At 35.8% G+C, this 12,669-nt stretch overlaps 1 protein-coding gene across 1 annotated transcript in view; it reads right to left on the reverse strand.

Annotated features, from left to right (window-relative positions):
• Gpr158 (G protein-coupled receptor 158) overlaps positions 1-12,669 on the reverse strand; it is a 503,792-nt gene that overhangs the window by 80,506 nt on the left and 410,617 nt on the right. Inside the window, exon 6 of the mRNA XM_004641901.3 lies at positions 2,064-2,173. Coding sequence (XP_004641958.2) covers positions 2,064-2,173 — 110 coding nt within the window. The remainder of the gene's footprint in view (positions 1-2,063; positions 2,174-12,669) is intronic.

Genomic DNA, 12,669 nt, shown 5'->3' on the forward strand with positions numbered 1-12,669 from the left:
AGGATTGAACTCAGGCCCTTGTGCTTGCCAGGCAAGCGTTTATTCTATTGAGCCATCTCCCCGGCCCCTAAATTGGGTCTCTTAAAATCCTGTCCAATAATCTTTGTAATTTACTATTTTCAGAGTCAAGGATATTTGCGTTTCTTCCAAAAAGATAATCTAGAACATTCTCAGTTACTCTTAGTACCAAGAAGAATGGAATAAAAGGGGACAGAGGGAGGGGAAAAGGAGGAGAGGGAAGGAAGGAAAAAATAAAAGATGGACCGAAGGAAGGAGAAAGGAGATTCTTGTATGGTCAGCAACTCTCAAAAATGTTGAAAGACATTTAACATGAGATAAACATGTGTATTACGACCTCTAAAATAAGCCATTGTATGAGCAATATTAGAAGACTTTCAGCGAGCAACTCTTATAAGAAAGTTATTATGAAAGTGTGACTAGCTTATTGTGGCTATTAAAATAGCTTCCAAGCTGATCAAAAGAAAGCATTTTCCCTATGGTTATATTTGAATATTGCAGGAGGCATTTGTTTCTTTTTCTCCAGTGCTCTTTGGCACAACTTCTGTGAGACATTGCTTAAATATGGAAACAGAAAGCAAGAGGAATCATTTGAATATTTCCCAACCATCCTTACCTTTTGTAAATAGATTATTTTATTGCTTCATTTTTTCCCAATACTTGTGTGGTTTGGAAACTAAGTATGAGGAAATTTACAGTTTCTTCCATGTTTCAAGGTTAATAATGACAATAGTATATTAGGTAAAGAAGGAAGCTCAGAATAGGTTTTTTTTTTCCTTTAAATCTTACAAATATATCAACAGCATAGAACTTGGGAATTGAGGACAGTAATTTTTGTGACATAAGTGCATTGCTGAGTTGTCTAATACAGGATTCTATAGCCCTCAGACACAAATTGTTGTTTTAGCTCTATTGTTTTTGTATTCCTTCCAAGTTTTTTATTTTATGAGCAGAATATTTATCAGGGAGAAAGAAAGCTTCTGTCTGAGAGAGGGACAGAAGAGGGGCCTGAAGCAGGTGGTGCCCCCTTCCAGCTTTTAGCTAGTAAATACTATTTATCTTTCTAATGGTGTTCTTTCTTTCAGAATTATATATATAATATATTTATTTATTATAATATAATATAATATATATATATGTATATTTACTCTTTTGAGAATTTATTGATGGAGTCAGTTTGGTAATAAAAAAATTTGCTTTGCTCAATTTATTTTCTGTACAAATATACATTGAATTTTTATGCAATCTTTCCCTATCTTCTCCGTCTCTATGAACTATCCTTTTCTTTTCTTGGCTCCTACTATCTTTCAGATACATCAGATGTAGCTAATCTAATGAATGCTAAGGCAAACTGCAAGGTATCATAATTTGCCTACTTCCTGTATTCCAGGTCACACATTTCACTTGGCTTTCAAACTATTCTACCTAGCTGTAATCAGTTAACAACTTTTATTCTTCCTTCCAACAAGGGCAATTAATAAGGCTGTAGCTTGGCACCATCAAAACAAATTATTAGGTATCTTCCTGAAGGAACTCATTAAAAAGCCAATCATTCACAGGTAAATGCCGACATCAAACACTCTGAAATTCATACATGATGAGGTGTCCTGGGTGCTGCCGAAATCATTCTCATGAGAGTTCAAGGGGGAAATATGAGAACAAAAGATGTTTTCACTGCACTTTATGACCCAATGCAGTGGTGCATACACATGATCCCAACACTCAGGCGACTGGAGAAACAGGATTGCTCTAAATTCAAGGTCAAACTTCAAGACCAGCCGGAATTACATAGTGAGACAGAATTACAAACAATGACATGTTTTATCAACCAATGACATTCTACTAAAGCATCTTGTTCAGACTAAAGTTGTATTACAGATATCCCCAGGGAATCTAAAATACATTGCCTCAAAACAGAAAAATATAGATGATCTTATATCTGAATTATCAAAATTAAAACATTTAAGTGGCCAACCAAGAGTACAGTTACATGCTCAGCCCCCAAATTTTATGCTTCCACAGGAATAAAGAGCAATAAACTTTACCTATGAAGCTTCAGGGTGACAGTTCCATAGACAGTGGCAAAACCAAGAAGGCGGACCCATCTTAGAAGAATACAGCGAAATGTACTTGGCTCAAAGTACAAAATAACAACCTGTGGGATAAGAACAGAAAGAAAGAGAACTTTAACATCAACTGATGACCCAGACTACAGTTAATACCTCATAAACTGGTATTTTAAACATGTGAATTTTGATCTAAGCATATACTCATTCAAATAATTCTTTAAAATTTATAGTGATTGCTCATTTTTTAGATGGAAGAATTACAGAGGTTCCCTACTGCTTTCAAATAAAATATAAATTGTTTAATTCTAACCTTGAGGAGCTTCTATTAGCTGTTTCTGTCTTTAGTATGCACAAACTTACTGCTCCTTACTTCACTTTGTAGGCCACCCAGGCTACTGCTCCCCACTGCTTATTCCCACCTGCATGTGTAGCCTTACCTTTCCCATCTGAGAACCCTAACAAGATAACCTCTTTCTTACTGGATACCCCAAACAATCGACCATTCCATTCTTATCATTTAAGTAACTATATGGATTCAGTAGCTCACTCACTTCATTTTTCACTCCAGAGTCTTCATTCAACAAACAGTAAATAACATTTTCATGTTGTATGCAATGAAGACACAACAGCTGATAAAAACAGCAAGAGAGACATGTAACCCAGAGACTACATTAAAATAATACAGGTACTGACAAATATTGATGCAGTTTTGGTGAGCTCACAAAGGAACAAGTGAGCAGTTGTAAGAAACACAGTCAAAAGTTGCATGCAAGCCACTCAGCTTCCTTTCATATGCTACTGTGTTTGTTTTTACCAAACAGTTGTAAAATAAGAACTGGTTTACTATGCCTAAGGAACTTCATAGTACTACAGGATGATAGCAAAAAGTATGCCTAAAATCTTCTGCGGGAGTAGTAACTTTGAACTGATTCTGCTGAAATCAAGACCATCTTAACAGAAAATACACCCTCTTCTCTGGGTGATACTTTTGGGTACTGCTAGTGGCCATGATGCATGGGCTAAGATTTTATAAGTGGTGCCCCTGTATCCTCCAGCATCAACAGTGGCATTACTTATAATTCTTTATGTTTCACAAATATTTCTATTGTATAAAGACATTAAATTAGAATTATATTTTAGGGCTGGCCGGATAGCTCAGTGGACTAAAGGGCCTGCTTAGGCAAGCTCAGTGGCTGGGGTTTGATCCTTGGTGTGCTCTGCTGGCCCCGCCCATAGAGCATGCTAAAATGGTGATTGAGACCAGAGGTGGTGGTGCCCACCTGTAATACCAGTGCTTGTGAGGCTGAAAACAGGAGAATCACTACGAGATTGAACTACGTAGTGAGACCCTGTAGACCCTGTACCAAATACACAAAAAAGAATTATATTTTAAAGGAATAGAGAAGTCACTTGACAAAGTCTAAAGGAGAAATTTAAAAAATGGAAAATAGGAATGAACAGAAGACAGTTTTACCTAGTGCGCTTTTAAAATTAAGTTTAAAAAAATGAACTTTATTCTTTCACTTATACATAGCATTTGCCCATAGCTTTCTAGCTGTCTATGTAAGTATGACATAGATAATTGAGAATTATATATATAATTTTCATAAAATAGGTTAAACTTATGCAAATTTATCTTCTAGGTTTTAGCTTATATATTTAGATACATTTCTTTTGTATAAGAGTCCAATAGTAATTATAAGTCCTACAAAACAAGCTTGATTGTTTATTAAGGAACTTAAGTTGAATAAAGAAGGGAAAACTTAGGGGTAAAAAAAGAGAGAACTCTTGATATGTGACTAAGGGATTTGGAGAGTCTGTATTCATTGTCACACTAGACAGCTATGACATAATAGTAACTAGAGGAATAAAAAAAGTCTAGAACACATACCATATCAAATATGTTCAGTAGAAATATCTTTATGACCTGTTTTGAAGCTTGGTTTCATGATTTTTTTTTCTCTTTAAAATAAAAAATGAAAAAAGAAATGATTTTATCAATTATTCTGCAACTGTGGATCCAGAGGGTTGTAAAATCCTGTATTATTTTAAAGTTTCCCATTACATATTAAGCAATCCTTGAGGGACAAATAAACATAGATGAACAACTTTATTACAGAAGTCTATAATTTCCTATTTAAAATAATGAATTACTCTTGAAGTGTCTGGAAACTATTGATAAAACCTTCAAACTTTATTTCATAGATAAAGAATTTGAGGATTTTGAACCTGTAAGGGAAGACTGAGTTTTTCAGAAATAAATAAAAGAATAGTAGAATCTTTTAGCACCTATGGGTAAGGTGTTAACAAATAAAATAACTTTAAAAAATAAAATAAGATAAAATTTAGTGAATTGAATCAAATGTATTGGTAGAAACAGCTCTGCAGATAGAGAGCTAGAAATTCTACTTGGTTGAATCAGAGGCAATACACATGGTAGTGGACAGTCCTTGCCCTGAGTCTGGTTCCCCTGGGTCCTAGTTCTGGTTCTATTCTGTATTTGTTGTGTGACTGGCAAGTTAACTAACATTGTCCTGAGATGCCTCTGATGTTTCATTTGTAAAATAGATGAAACAAAGATACTGGTTCCTAGGACTATTTTGAAGATTAATGTAATAGTTTGGCACAATTCATCAAAAACAGGACCTGGTATAGTGAGTATTAAATAAGTACTGGATAATTATTAGGAGAGTTGATTTATGTGTTCTTTGTTCTAAAAGTTAGCATTTTCATTGCAGTGTAATTATATGCTATTATTTCAATGAATTATTTTCCGATCACTTCAGTCATTCTTTCTTTTAAATCCCTATAATCACTCTTTTGGTGTATATTTTCTACCATATCTTATAGTTTTTTTGTATGGTTGTATCTGTGACTCAAATTTAAAAGTAGAAAGGACCATGATTTTCTATATATTTCATATGCTTTTCAAAGAAAAGAAAAATTTATACTGAATAATACATCTTAGTTAGTTTTTAAATGTTATCTTAAAAATACAACATTAGATGGATTTATCAGGCACCTGAAGAGTTTCAGCAGCATCTCACATAACTTTCTCCCAAAACAGTCATATTTCCAGTCATAGAACAAGCCTGAAAGAACAGCAAGCAACTTGTGAAATGATCTCATGCATCCTGTCAGAATGGAGCAGAGCTAGCAACCATGGAAACTACACACACGGAGGCTGAATAAAATACTTTTGAATGATTGAAAATTCCTAGAGTGAAACAATAATGGAAACATAACATGTTAGAATCTGTGGAATGCAATGCAAGGTCCTAGAACAACAGAAACAAAAAGCAAAGCTAAAGCCAGTAGAAGGAAATAAGTAATAAGCCTTAGAACAAAGTTAATGAAATAGAGACTAAACAGTACAAAGGAACATGAATGAAAAGTTGCTTCTTCAAAAAGATGAACAAGACTGACAAAGTTGTAGCCAAACTTAACAAAAGAAAGTTAAAAAGCCCTAAATTAATAAAATTAGAAATAATAAAGGCTAAATTTCAATGAGCACCACTGACCAAGAGAACTATTAGAAACTACTTTGAATTTGTATTTGTGTGTGTGTGTGTGTGTGTGTGTGTGTGTGTGTAACCAGGGATTGAACTCAGGCCCTTGCGCTTGCCAGGGAAACACTTATTCTACTGAGCCATCTCCCAGGGCCAGCCATCTCCCCAGCCCTTGAAATCTTACATTGCAATAAGTTGAGAAATCTGGAAGAAAGAGTTAAGTTCTTGAACAAATATGATTTCCCAAATTGAACCTCAAGATAAAAAATGTAAACAATATAAGCAATGAAATTAAAACAGTAATAAAAACCCTCCTAACTGAATAAATCCAAGGATGCTGTATATTTTCAGCTGAATTTTATCAGAATTTAAAAAAGAATTAAAATCAATGGTCCTGGGGGCCGGGGAGATGGCTCAATAGAATAAGCAATTCTCTGGCAAGCACAAGGGCCTGAGTTCAATCCCCGGTTCCGCCAAAAAAATAAAATAAAATAAAATATAAAATAAAACCAATGGTCTTCAGACTTTTCCATGAAATAAAAAGGGAAGGAATGTTTCCAAATTCATTCTATAAAGCCAGTAGAACTCTCACACTAAAACCAGGTAAGAACTCAACAACAAAAAGAAAGCTATTTATACCAATATCTTTCAAGGAAGTGGATGCAAAATTCCTCAATAAGATTCTTGCAAACAGAATTTAGCAGCACAATAAGATATCATATACCATAATCAAGTTGGTTTCATTCTAGGAATATAAGATTGACTCCACATATGGAAGTCAGGTAACATAACACACCATGTAAGTAAAACAAAAGCTAAAAAACCAGTCATCACAATCAAAGCCAAAAAAGCCACTGAACAATTCAACTTTCCTTTATGATTAAAAAAAAATCCATGAAGAAAATAAGTATAGAAAGACCTTTCCTCAAACTGATAAAAACTATATATGAAAGACCCATAATCAACATCGTACTAAGCCTCAGTGAGTTGGGGAAGGATTGTTTAGCTTGAAATGAAACAGAAAAAAGAAAACAATCCATGAATCTGAGGAAAATTATGACCTATGACAACTTAGCTGTCTAGTGGCTCCAAACTCAAACTTTCCATCCCTCAAACTGCAAAGTTTGAAATAAATCTGCTTAGTGATTGCAACTTTGGTCGATAGGCAAACTGAAAATCCAACTTGAAAAATACCTGTACTGGTCTACAGAGCCTCAGGCAGACACAAAGGGGCAAAGCGCTGATTTCACTCACACAATATACATGCTTGTGCAGTTTGGGGACCTAGAACCAATTCTTTGGGTTTCTATTATTTCTTATGGGAAAAACATGGTCAGTTCTTGAACTTTTTGTTGTTCTAATGTAAACTGAGAATGAATTGAACTTGACAGCCGAGGTATCACTGTATTTCTAGCGAAAAGCTTTTCTGCCTTGTCCTTGTGTTAGGAGCTGGTGTCTGGAGACTAAGTGAGGTTTCTAGCTTATTTTTATGTTACTTTCTGCCAGTGAACACTACACTCATCAACTCTATTTTGAAATAATTTCTGCAATTCATTTATTCAGTGTAGTCTCCCAGCTAGTTTATATGACAGATCTGGGTGGGACTGTAACTGTATGATGCATAAGTACACACCCATTCCCTAGTGTGATACTTGAAATTGACAGGTAATTAATAAATCTCAGTCTCAATTGTAAAAAATACAGAAAAGCAAGAGATGAAGAGGAGAGAATAATGAAGATGAAAAAGCACAGTAAGTTCATTTTTTGATATATGGACATAAAGTGCCTGTACAATATCCAATGTAGATCATTTTTTTAATGGATAATGTGCTCTGTAATGAGAGAAAAACTCAAAATAAGACTCAAGTTTTAATGTCTTTTAAATCTCATTTTTAACCGTTTATTGTTAAATATAACAGAGTTTAACAATATGTCTACAAAAAACATACTCTTTTCCAAATCCCAAGCTAATAAGATTTTGTATCAGATCTTAGTAGAGCAAATATAAAAAACTAAGATGCTATGCTGAATAATTTATGAATGAGGCTAATTCCACTGATATCATACTAAAAGCTGTCATTTTTATATTAATAATGGCTACTGTCAAGGTTTGACTGCTTCCAATCCCAAAGCTCATGCTAATTTAATTGCCATTGTAAGAATATGAAGAAATGGCCCTCATAAAACACCATTGGGTCATGAGCACAGCCTGGGGCTAGTTACAAGAAAATGAGTTCTAGTGATAAAGGTTGATAAACTTTGTATATAACCATAGTGCAAATAGGTTTTATGGGCTCCCAATTTGTTGCAACTACTTCACTTTAAATTTGGGACACAGAAACTGACAAGAGGTTATGAATATGTTCCAAAAACACCCTAATTACAGAGCTAAATTGTGGACTAGATTTGTTTCACAGGACTATTCTTTGCCATCCTGTGTGCTAGAATGACCAGTTATGAGCGGTATTCACATATGTTTTAGAACACATTTAGAAAATAAAGCCAGAAGTGATGTGTTTTCATTTTCTGTAGTGAACAGTGGGATATATTATACTAATGTAAATGAAATTAAATTAAGATTGGTTATCTTTATTTCTTGAAAAAAAAGAGTTCTTGATTAAAAAGATGACTTTGGCTTGATTTCTTTCTCTGTCTCTCTCTCCGTCTATCACTCTGTCTGTCTCTATCTCTCTCCCTTTTCTCTGTCTCTCTCTCTCTCCTCTCCTGTTCTCTCTCTCTCTCCCCCCCCCCTCCTTTTCTTGCTCTTCTTCCACAATATAATATACAGTTTGGAGGGCCTTTTCAGATGTCAAGGTCATTCTCTGGACCTTCCATCATCCATACCTGTGGGCCAAATAAACTCCTATTGTATATAATTATATAATTACCTAGACTCTGGTATTCTATTGTAGCAGCAGAAGATTGACAAAGGAAGTTAGTTACCTGTGCTCTCTATACACTGATTACTATGCTAGACATATTACCTATGCTAGGGTTGACAGTAACCTTTATTGTCTTCATTGAAAGAAATAGAGACTAAATGTTAAGAGTGAACTAGTTTCCCCTGGTTTCGCAGTCAACTGTTTAAGTCAGAATCCATAGGATATTTCTTTACTTGAATAACTCCTGATGACATAATTTCAAAGTACATATTCTAAGGGAAAACTATTTCCGTTCCCCTTCTATGCTAATAAAGATGCTATATCAAATGTGTAGGAAACAGAATATAGTGTACCACTCAGTTCAACGCGTAATCTAAGGACTGAAGAGCAACACAATGGCTGAAATGAGTGAACACCAGGTATAAATGATAGGTGCAGTAAAGTAAGTTATCCTGTGTCAGAATGACAAAAACAGAAAGATGTCTATGGCTTACATTAGAAGTCTCCTGGAGCCTACTGCACTCAAAGGTGAAGCTTTTGGAAGATGATTGGATGATGGGGGTTACAGCTGATTTGTTAATAGGAGGAGTGGTCTAGTCCAAAGAGGTGGTCATTGGGGGTGTGACCTCCAGAGGTTCCTCCTCCCCCAGCCTTAGGCTGTCTTTTCTGTCAGCTGTGCTGTGAACACTATACCCTTTGTGCCTTGTGCTATGTTGCTCTGCCTTGGAGCCAGCAGACTATGGACTAAAATGCTACAAACTGGAAAATAGAATATTTTTTAAAATAGAATAACTTTTTAGCAAGAATAGATAGTGGAGGAACAGAGACAGACATGACTGTCTCACTCCATAGATCCAATGCCTAATGTTTCAAAGAGGAACACTCGGGGGTATGGTGGGCAGAGGCCAATAAAATTCAGAGCTCTTCCCTAAGCTGCTCATGTAAAAAGTGGGAAGTTCATGCTTTCTGCCTGGTATTTTAAGAACATGAGCAATGTCTTTATCACAGCAGCTCTACTTTCCTTACTGGCTCATCCAGTGTGATTTGCTTCAGTTCAGTGAAACTGGTTGTGAATTAAATCACTTTTATGGGTGAATGCAATGTTATGTGCCCTGCAGTGTTAGCAAAGGTTGTGAGAACAGTTTTATTTATAATTTTTTTTTACTGGGTAAAGGAAGCAGGGTAACAAGTTTTCAAGATGTTTGTTGATGTCTGCAGGTTTAGAGACTCTTTCTACTACATCTAGCATCTTCTACTCCTGACAAATAAACAACAATCTGTGGGTGAAGATTTAGAGCCCATATATTATCTCAGTGGAGGACAACCCATCAAGGTAATACTTGAAGATGTCTAATATTAAAGCCTTGTATTTAATTTCATCCAATTTAACAATCTTTTGAAGTAGGAGGCTAAAAATGAGTCATTTAGGCAAAACTATATACATTCAAAGTACTAAAGTACTTTTATATAAGATTATAAAGGGTCTTTATTCAAAACCCTTCAGTGTGTTTTAAAATTAGTTTTTGCACATTTTGAGAGATATTATTCTGTAAAAAGGGAACATTTAGGATTAAATGCATACCTTTACAATTTTTAACTAAAGAAGAATTAAAGATTGCAAAAAAATAAAAGATATTTATGGCACATTTACATTTGTATAATTTCTACATGTGTGGGTGACTCTAATTGTAATTATGGTTTTATACAACCACGGTCTAGGACATATAATCCAGAATCAACTAAAAAGAGATGTTAATTGACTGAAAGTGTCAATATAGAAAAAACTTTTAAAATTATAAAGCATTGAAACAAGGCTTGGGGTTGTGTGATGGTAGATACAATGTGCCTGGTAAATCTGTTTCAAAAGTCTCAAAATAATATCCTTGAAAACATAAAATAGAAATTAAAGGGGGCTACACCTTTAAAAACTATAGGCAAACATGAGAAGGTTCCGAAGTCTTACTTCTTTTTGGATGGTATCAAATTTATTATTTTCATAACTTAAATAAATACCACAAGGTCTTTCTCTTGAGTCAGAAGAAAATCTGAAACCTCCCAAAATTACAGGGAAAGATTTTTCATTCACACTCCTTTATAGAGTTTAACTCTGTATCTCATAAATTTCTGCCAAATAAAAGAAATTAAATATCCTTGGGCCGCTGGGCATAGTGGCATGGTAGGGAGGCTGAAGCATGGGGACTGCCAAGAGTTCAAGATCAGCCTGAATCACATAGTGAGTTTCTGTCTCAACAACAACAAAAAATCTTTGGCATGTCCCGAATGCGCAGGCACTACGTCTCCATCATCCAGTCCTGAAACTGTCTAGTCCAGTTCATCGCCACTCTGCCAAAACCATCTGCTCTCTTCCCAGTCCATTCAAGGACTGCAGGTCCAAGAATCACCACTCAGAAATGCAACTTGTCCTCCCAAGGAGGGACACAGCAAGGGGAGCAAGAGGCCCACTGCAGGGAGTGTAGTAACAGAAATGATACTGACTTGCTGCTTATGGCCCTTAACTTTACACAGGTAACTTATTCTAGGAGACATGACAAAAGGGGCTACCCACAAAAGTTCATGGAAAAAAAGTATTTGTTCCTTTGAAGACAGCAGAGATAACTGAATCAGTTTGATCCATGCAGATAACAGGAACATAAATTTAAACCTGTTTACTTGTTTTAAAAGTTCATGCAAAAAATTATGTTTCTCTTGATTACCAAAGAAACCAAAACAATAAAAACCTAAAGCTATGTCTCTGCTTCCTGTTTCTCATCAGATGCTCTTAGAAAATCCCACATTCCTCTGAGAAAGGAACACACTAGAAATCTACACTACAGTAAGAGAAGGGTGCCTCTAGTAATAAAAAAATATCATTTTGTTTTGTTATTATAAAAATAATGACATTTTCTAAAATAGTTTGTTAGGTTCTGTTTCAAAACATTATTATAAATGTATAATAAGAAAACATTAACTTAGAATAACATAAACATAGGAAAAATGTTGTCCATGTACATGTGCAACGTCTCTATCTTGCAATGCCAACAGTACTAACAGTGAGTCATTGGTTATAATATTAGATATGTATCCAGGTCTTAGTATTTTGTACTTTTACTATAAGCAGAAGAATAGGTTAGTTTACAATAAGAAACTACTCTGACAGCTATTGCAAGGGCTCAGCAAATAGTAAAAAATATATTTGTCTCATGACGCTGTCAGGTTAAGGCTGAAGTGGTCAAATAAATTTAGAGCTTTTAGAAATCACAGAAGTATAACTAGGGCAATGCCACACTAGGAATTGCTTTGCTGTGCTTTGCAGCAACGCCCAGGCAGGTGGGGCCTCTGCGGGCAGCAGGGCAGCTTGAGCGCTGCACTGGAGCAAGGATGCCTTGGACGGCTTATAGTTTCTACTCTGCATTTTTCACAACCATTTTCTGGCAGATAATGATAAAGTGACTGGAGAAATTGGTATAGTTTGTACTAGAAGTGGTGCCCTGCGTGGACACAGAGATCTCATCTCTCTCCCAGCCAAGGGGTTGGAGCTGTGCATCTCCAAGTTTCCCGTGCCAAGGAATCACTGGGTCATATTAAGAAGCAAATTGTGCTTCAGCAGAGTTGGGCTGAAAGTAAAGATGCTGTGTTTGTAACAAACTCCCAGAGGAACCTGTGCAGCAGCCCTCAAGACACAATTTGGGAATCATGGGCTGCCTGACACCAGCAAAATACAAACTGAAGCCTGACAGCGAGGATAACTAAATCTTTCAGTTCCATCCATGCATGCTGATAGCAGAAACATAAATTTAAAACTCTGGGATTTTCCCCTACAGATGTACCTTATTTGGAAGGCAAAATAAATCTCAGAGAGGTGAATGATCTCTCTCTTGGGCAGCGGACATGGTCATTGTCAGAAACAAATAAGCTCTACAAGGAAAGCCAACATTTTGGCCCTAGCCTTCTAAGGTCAATTAAGACTCAGGACATATGAGAACTTGTACTGTAATGTCATGTACCTCAGTAGTGTCCCAAATTTTCTGATCAAGAAGATTATGGGGTCAAAGAGGAAAGTGATCGATGACGTAGAATGTGCCTAAGGAGAGTCACATGGGGAGAAGATACTCTCTCAGGCTTTCACAGAGAGCACATTGGCCAAGCAATAGCTGTGACTCATCCCCATGGCTGCACTGACAAAGGTTCTAC

The sequence above is a fragment of the Octodon degus genome, unplaced genomic scaffold, assembly GCF_000260255.1.
Source record: "Octodon degus isolate 3935 unplaced genomic scaffold, OctDeg1.0 scaffold00145, whole genome shotgun sequence".
Classification (NCBI taxonomy): Eukaryota; Metazoa; Chordata; class Mammalia; order Rodentia; family Octodontidae; genus Octodon; species Octodon degus.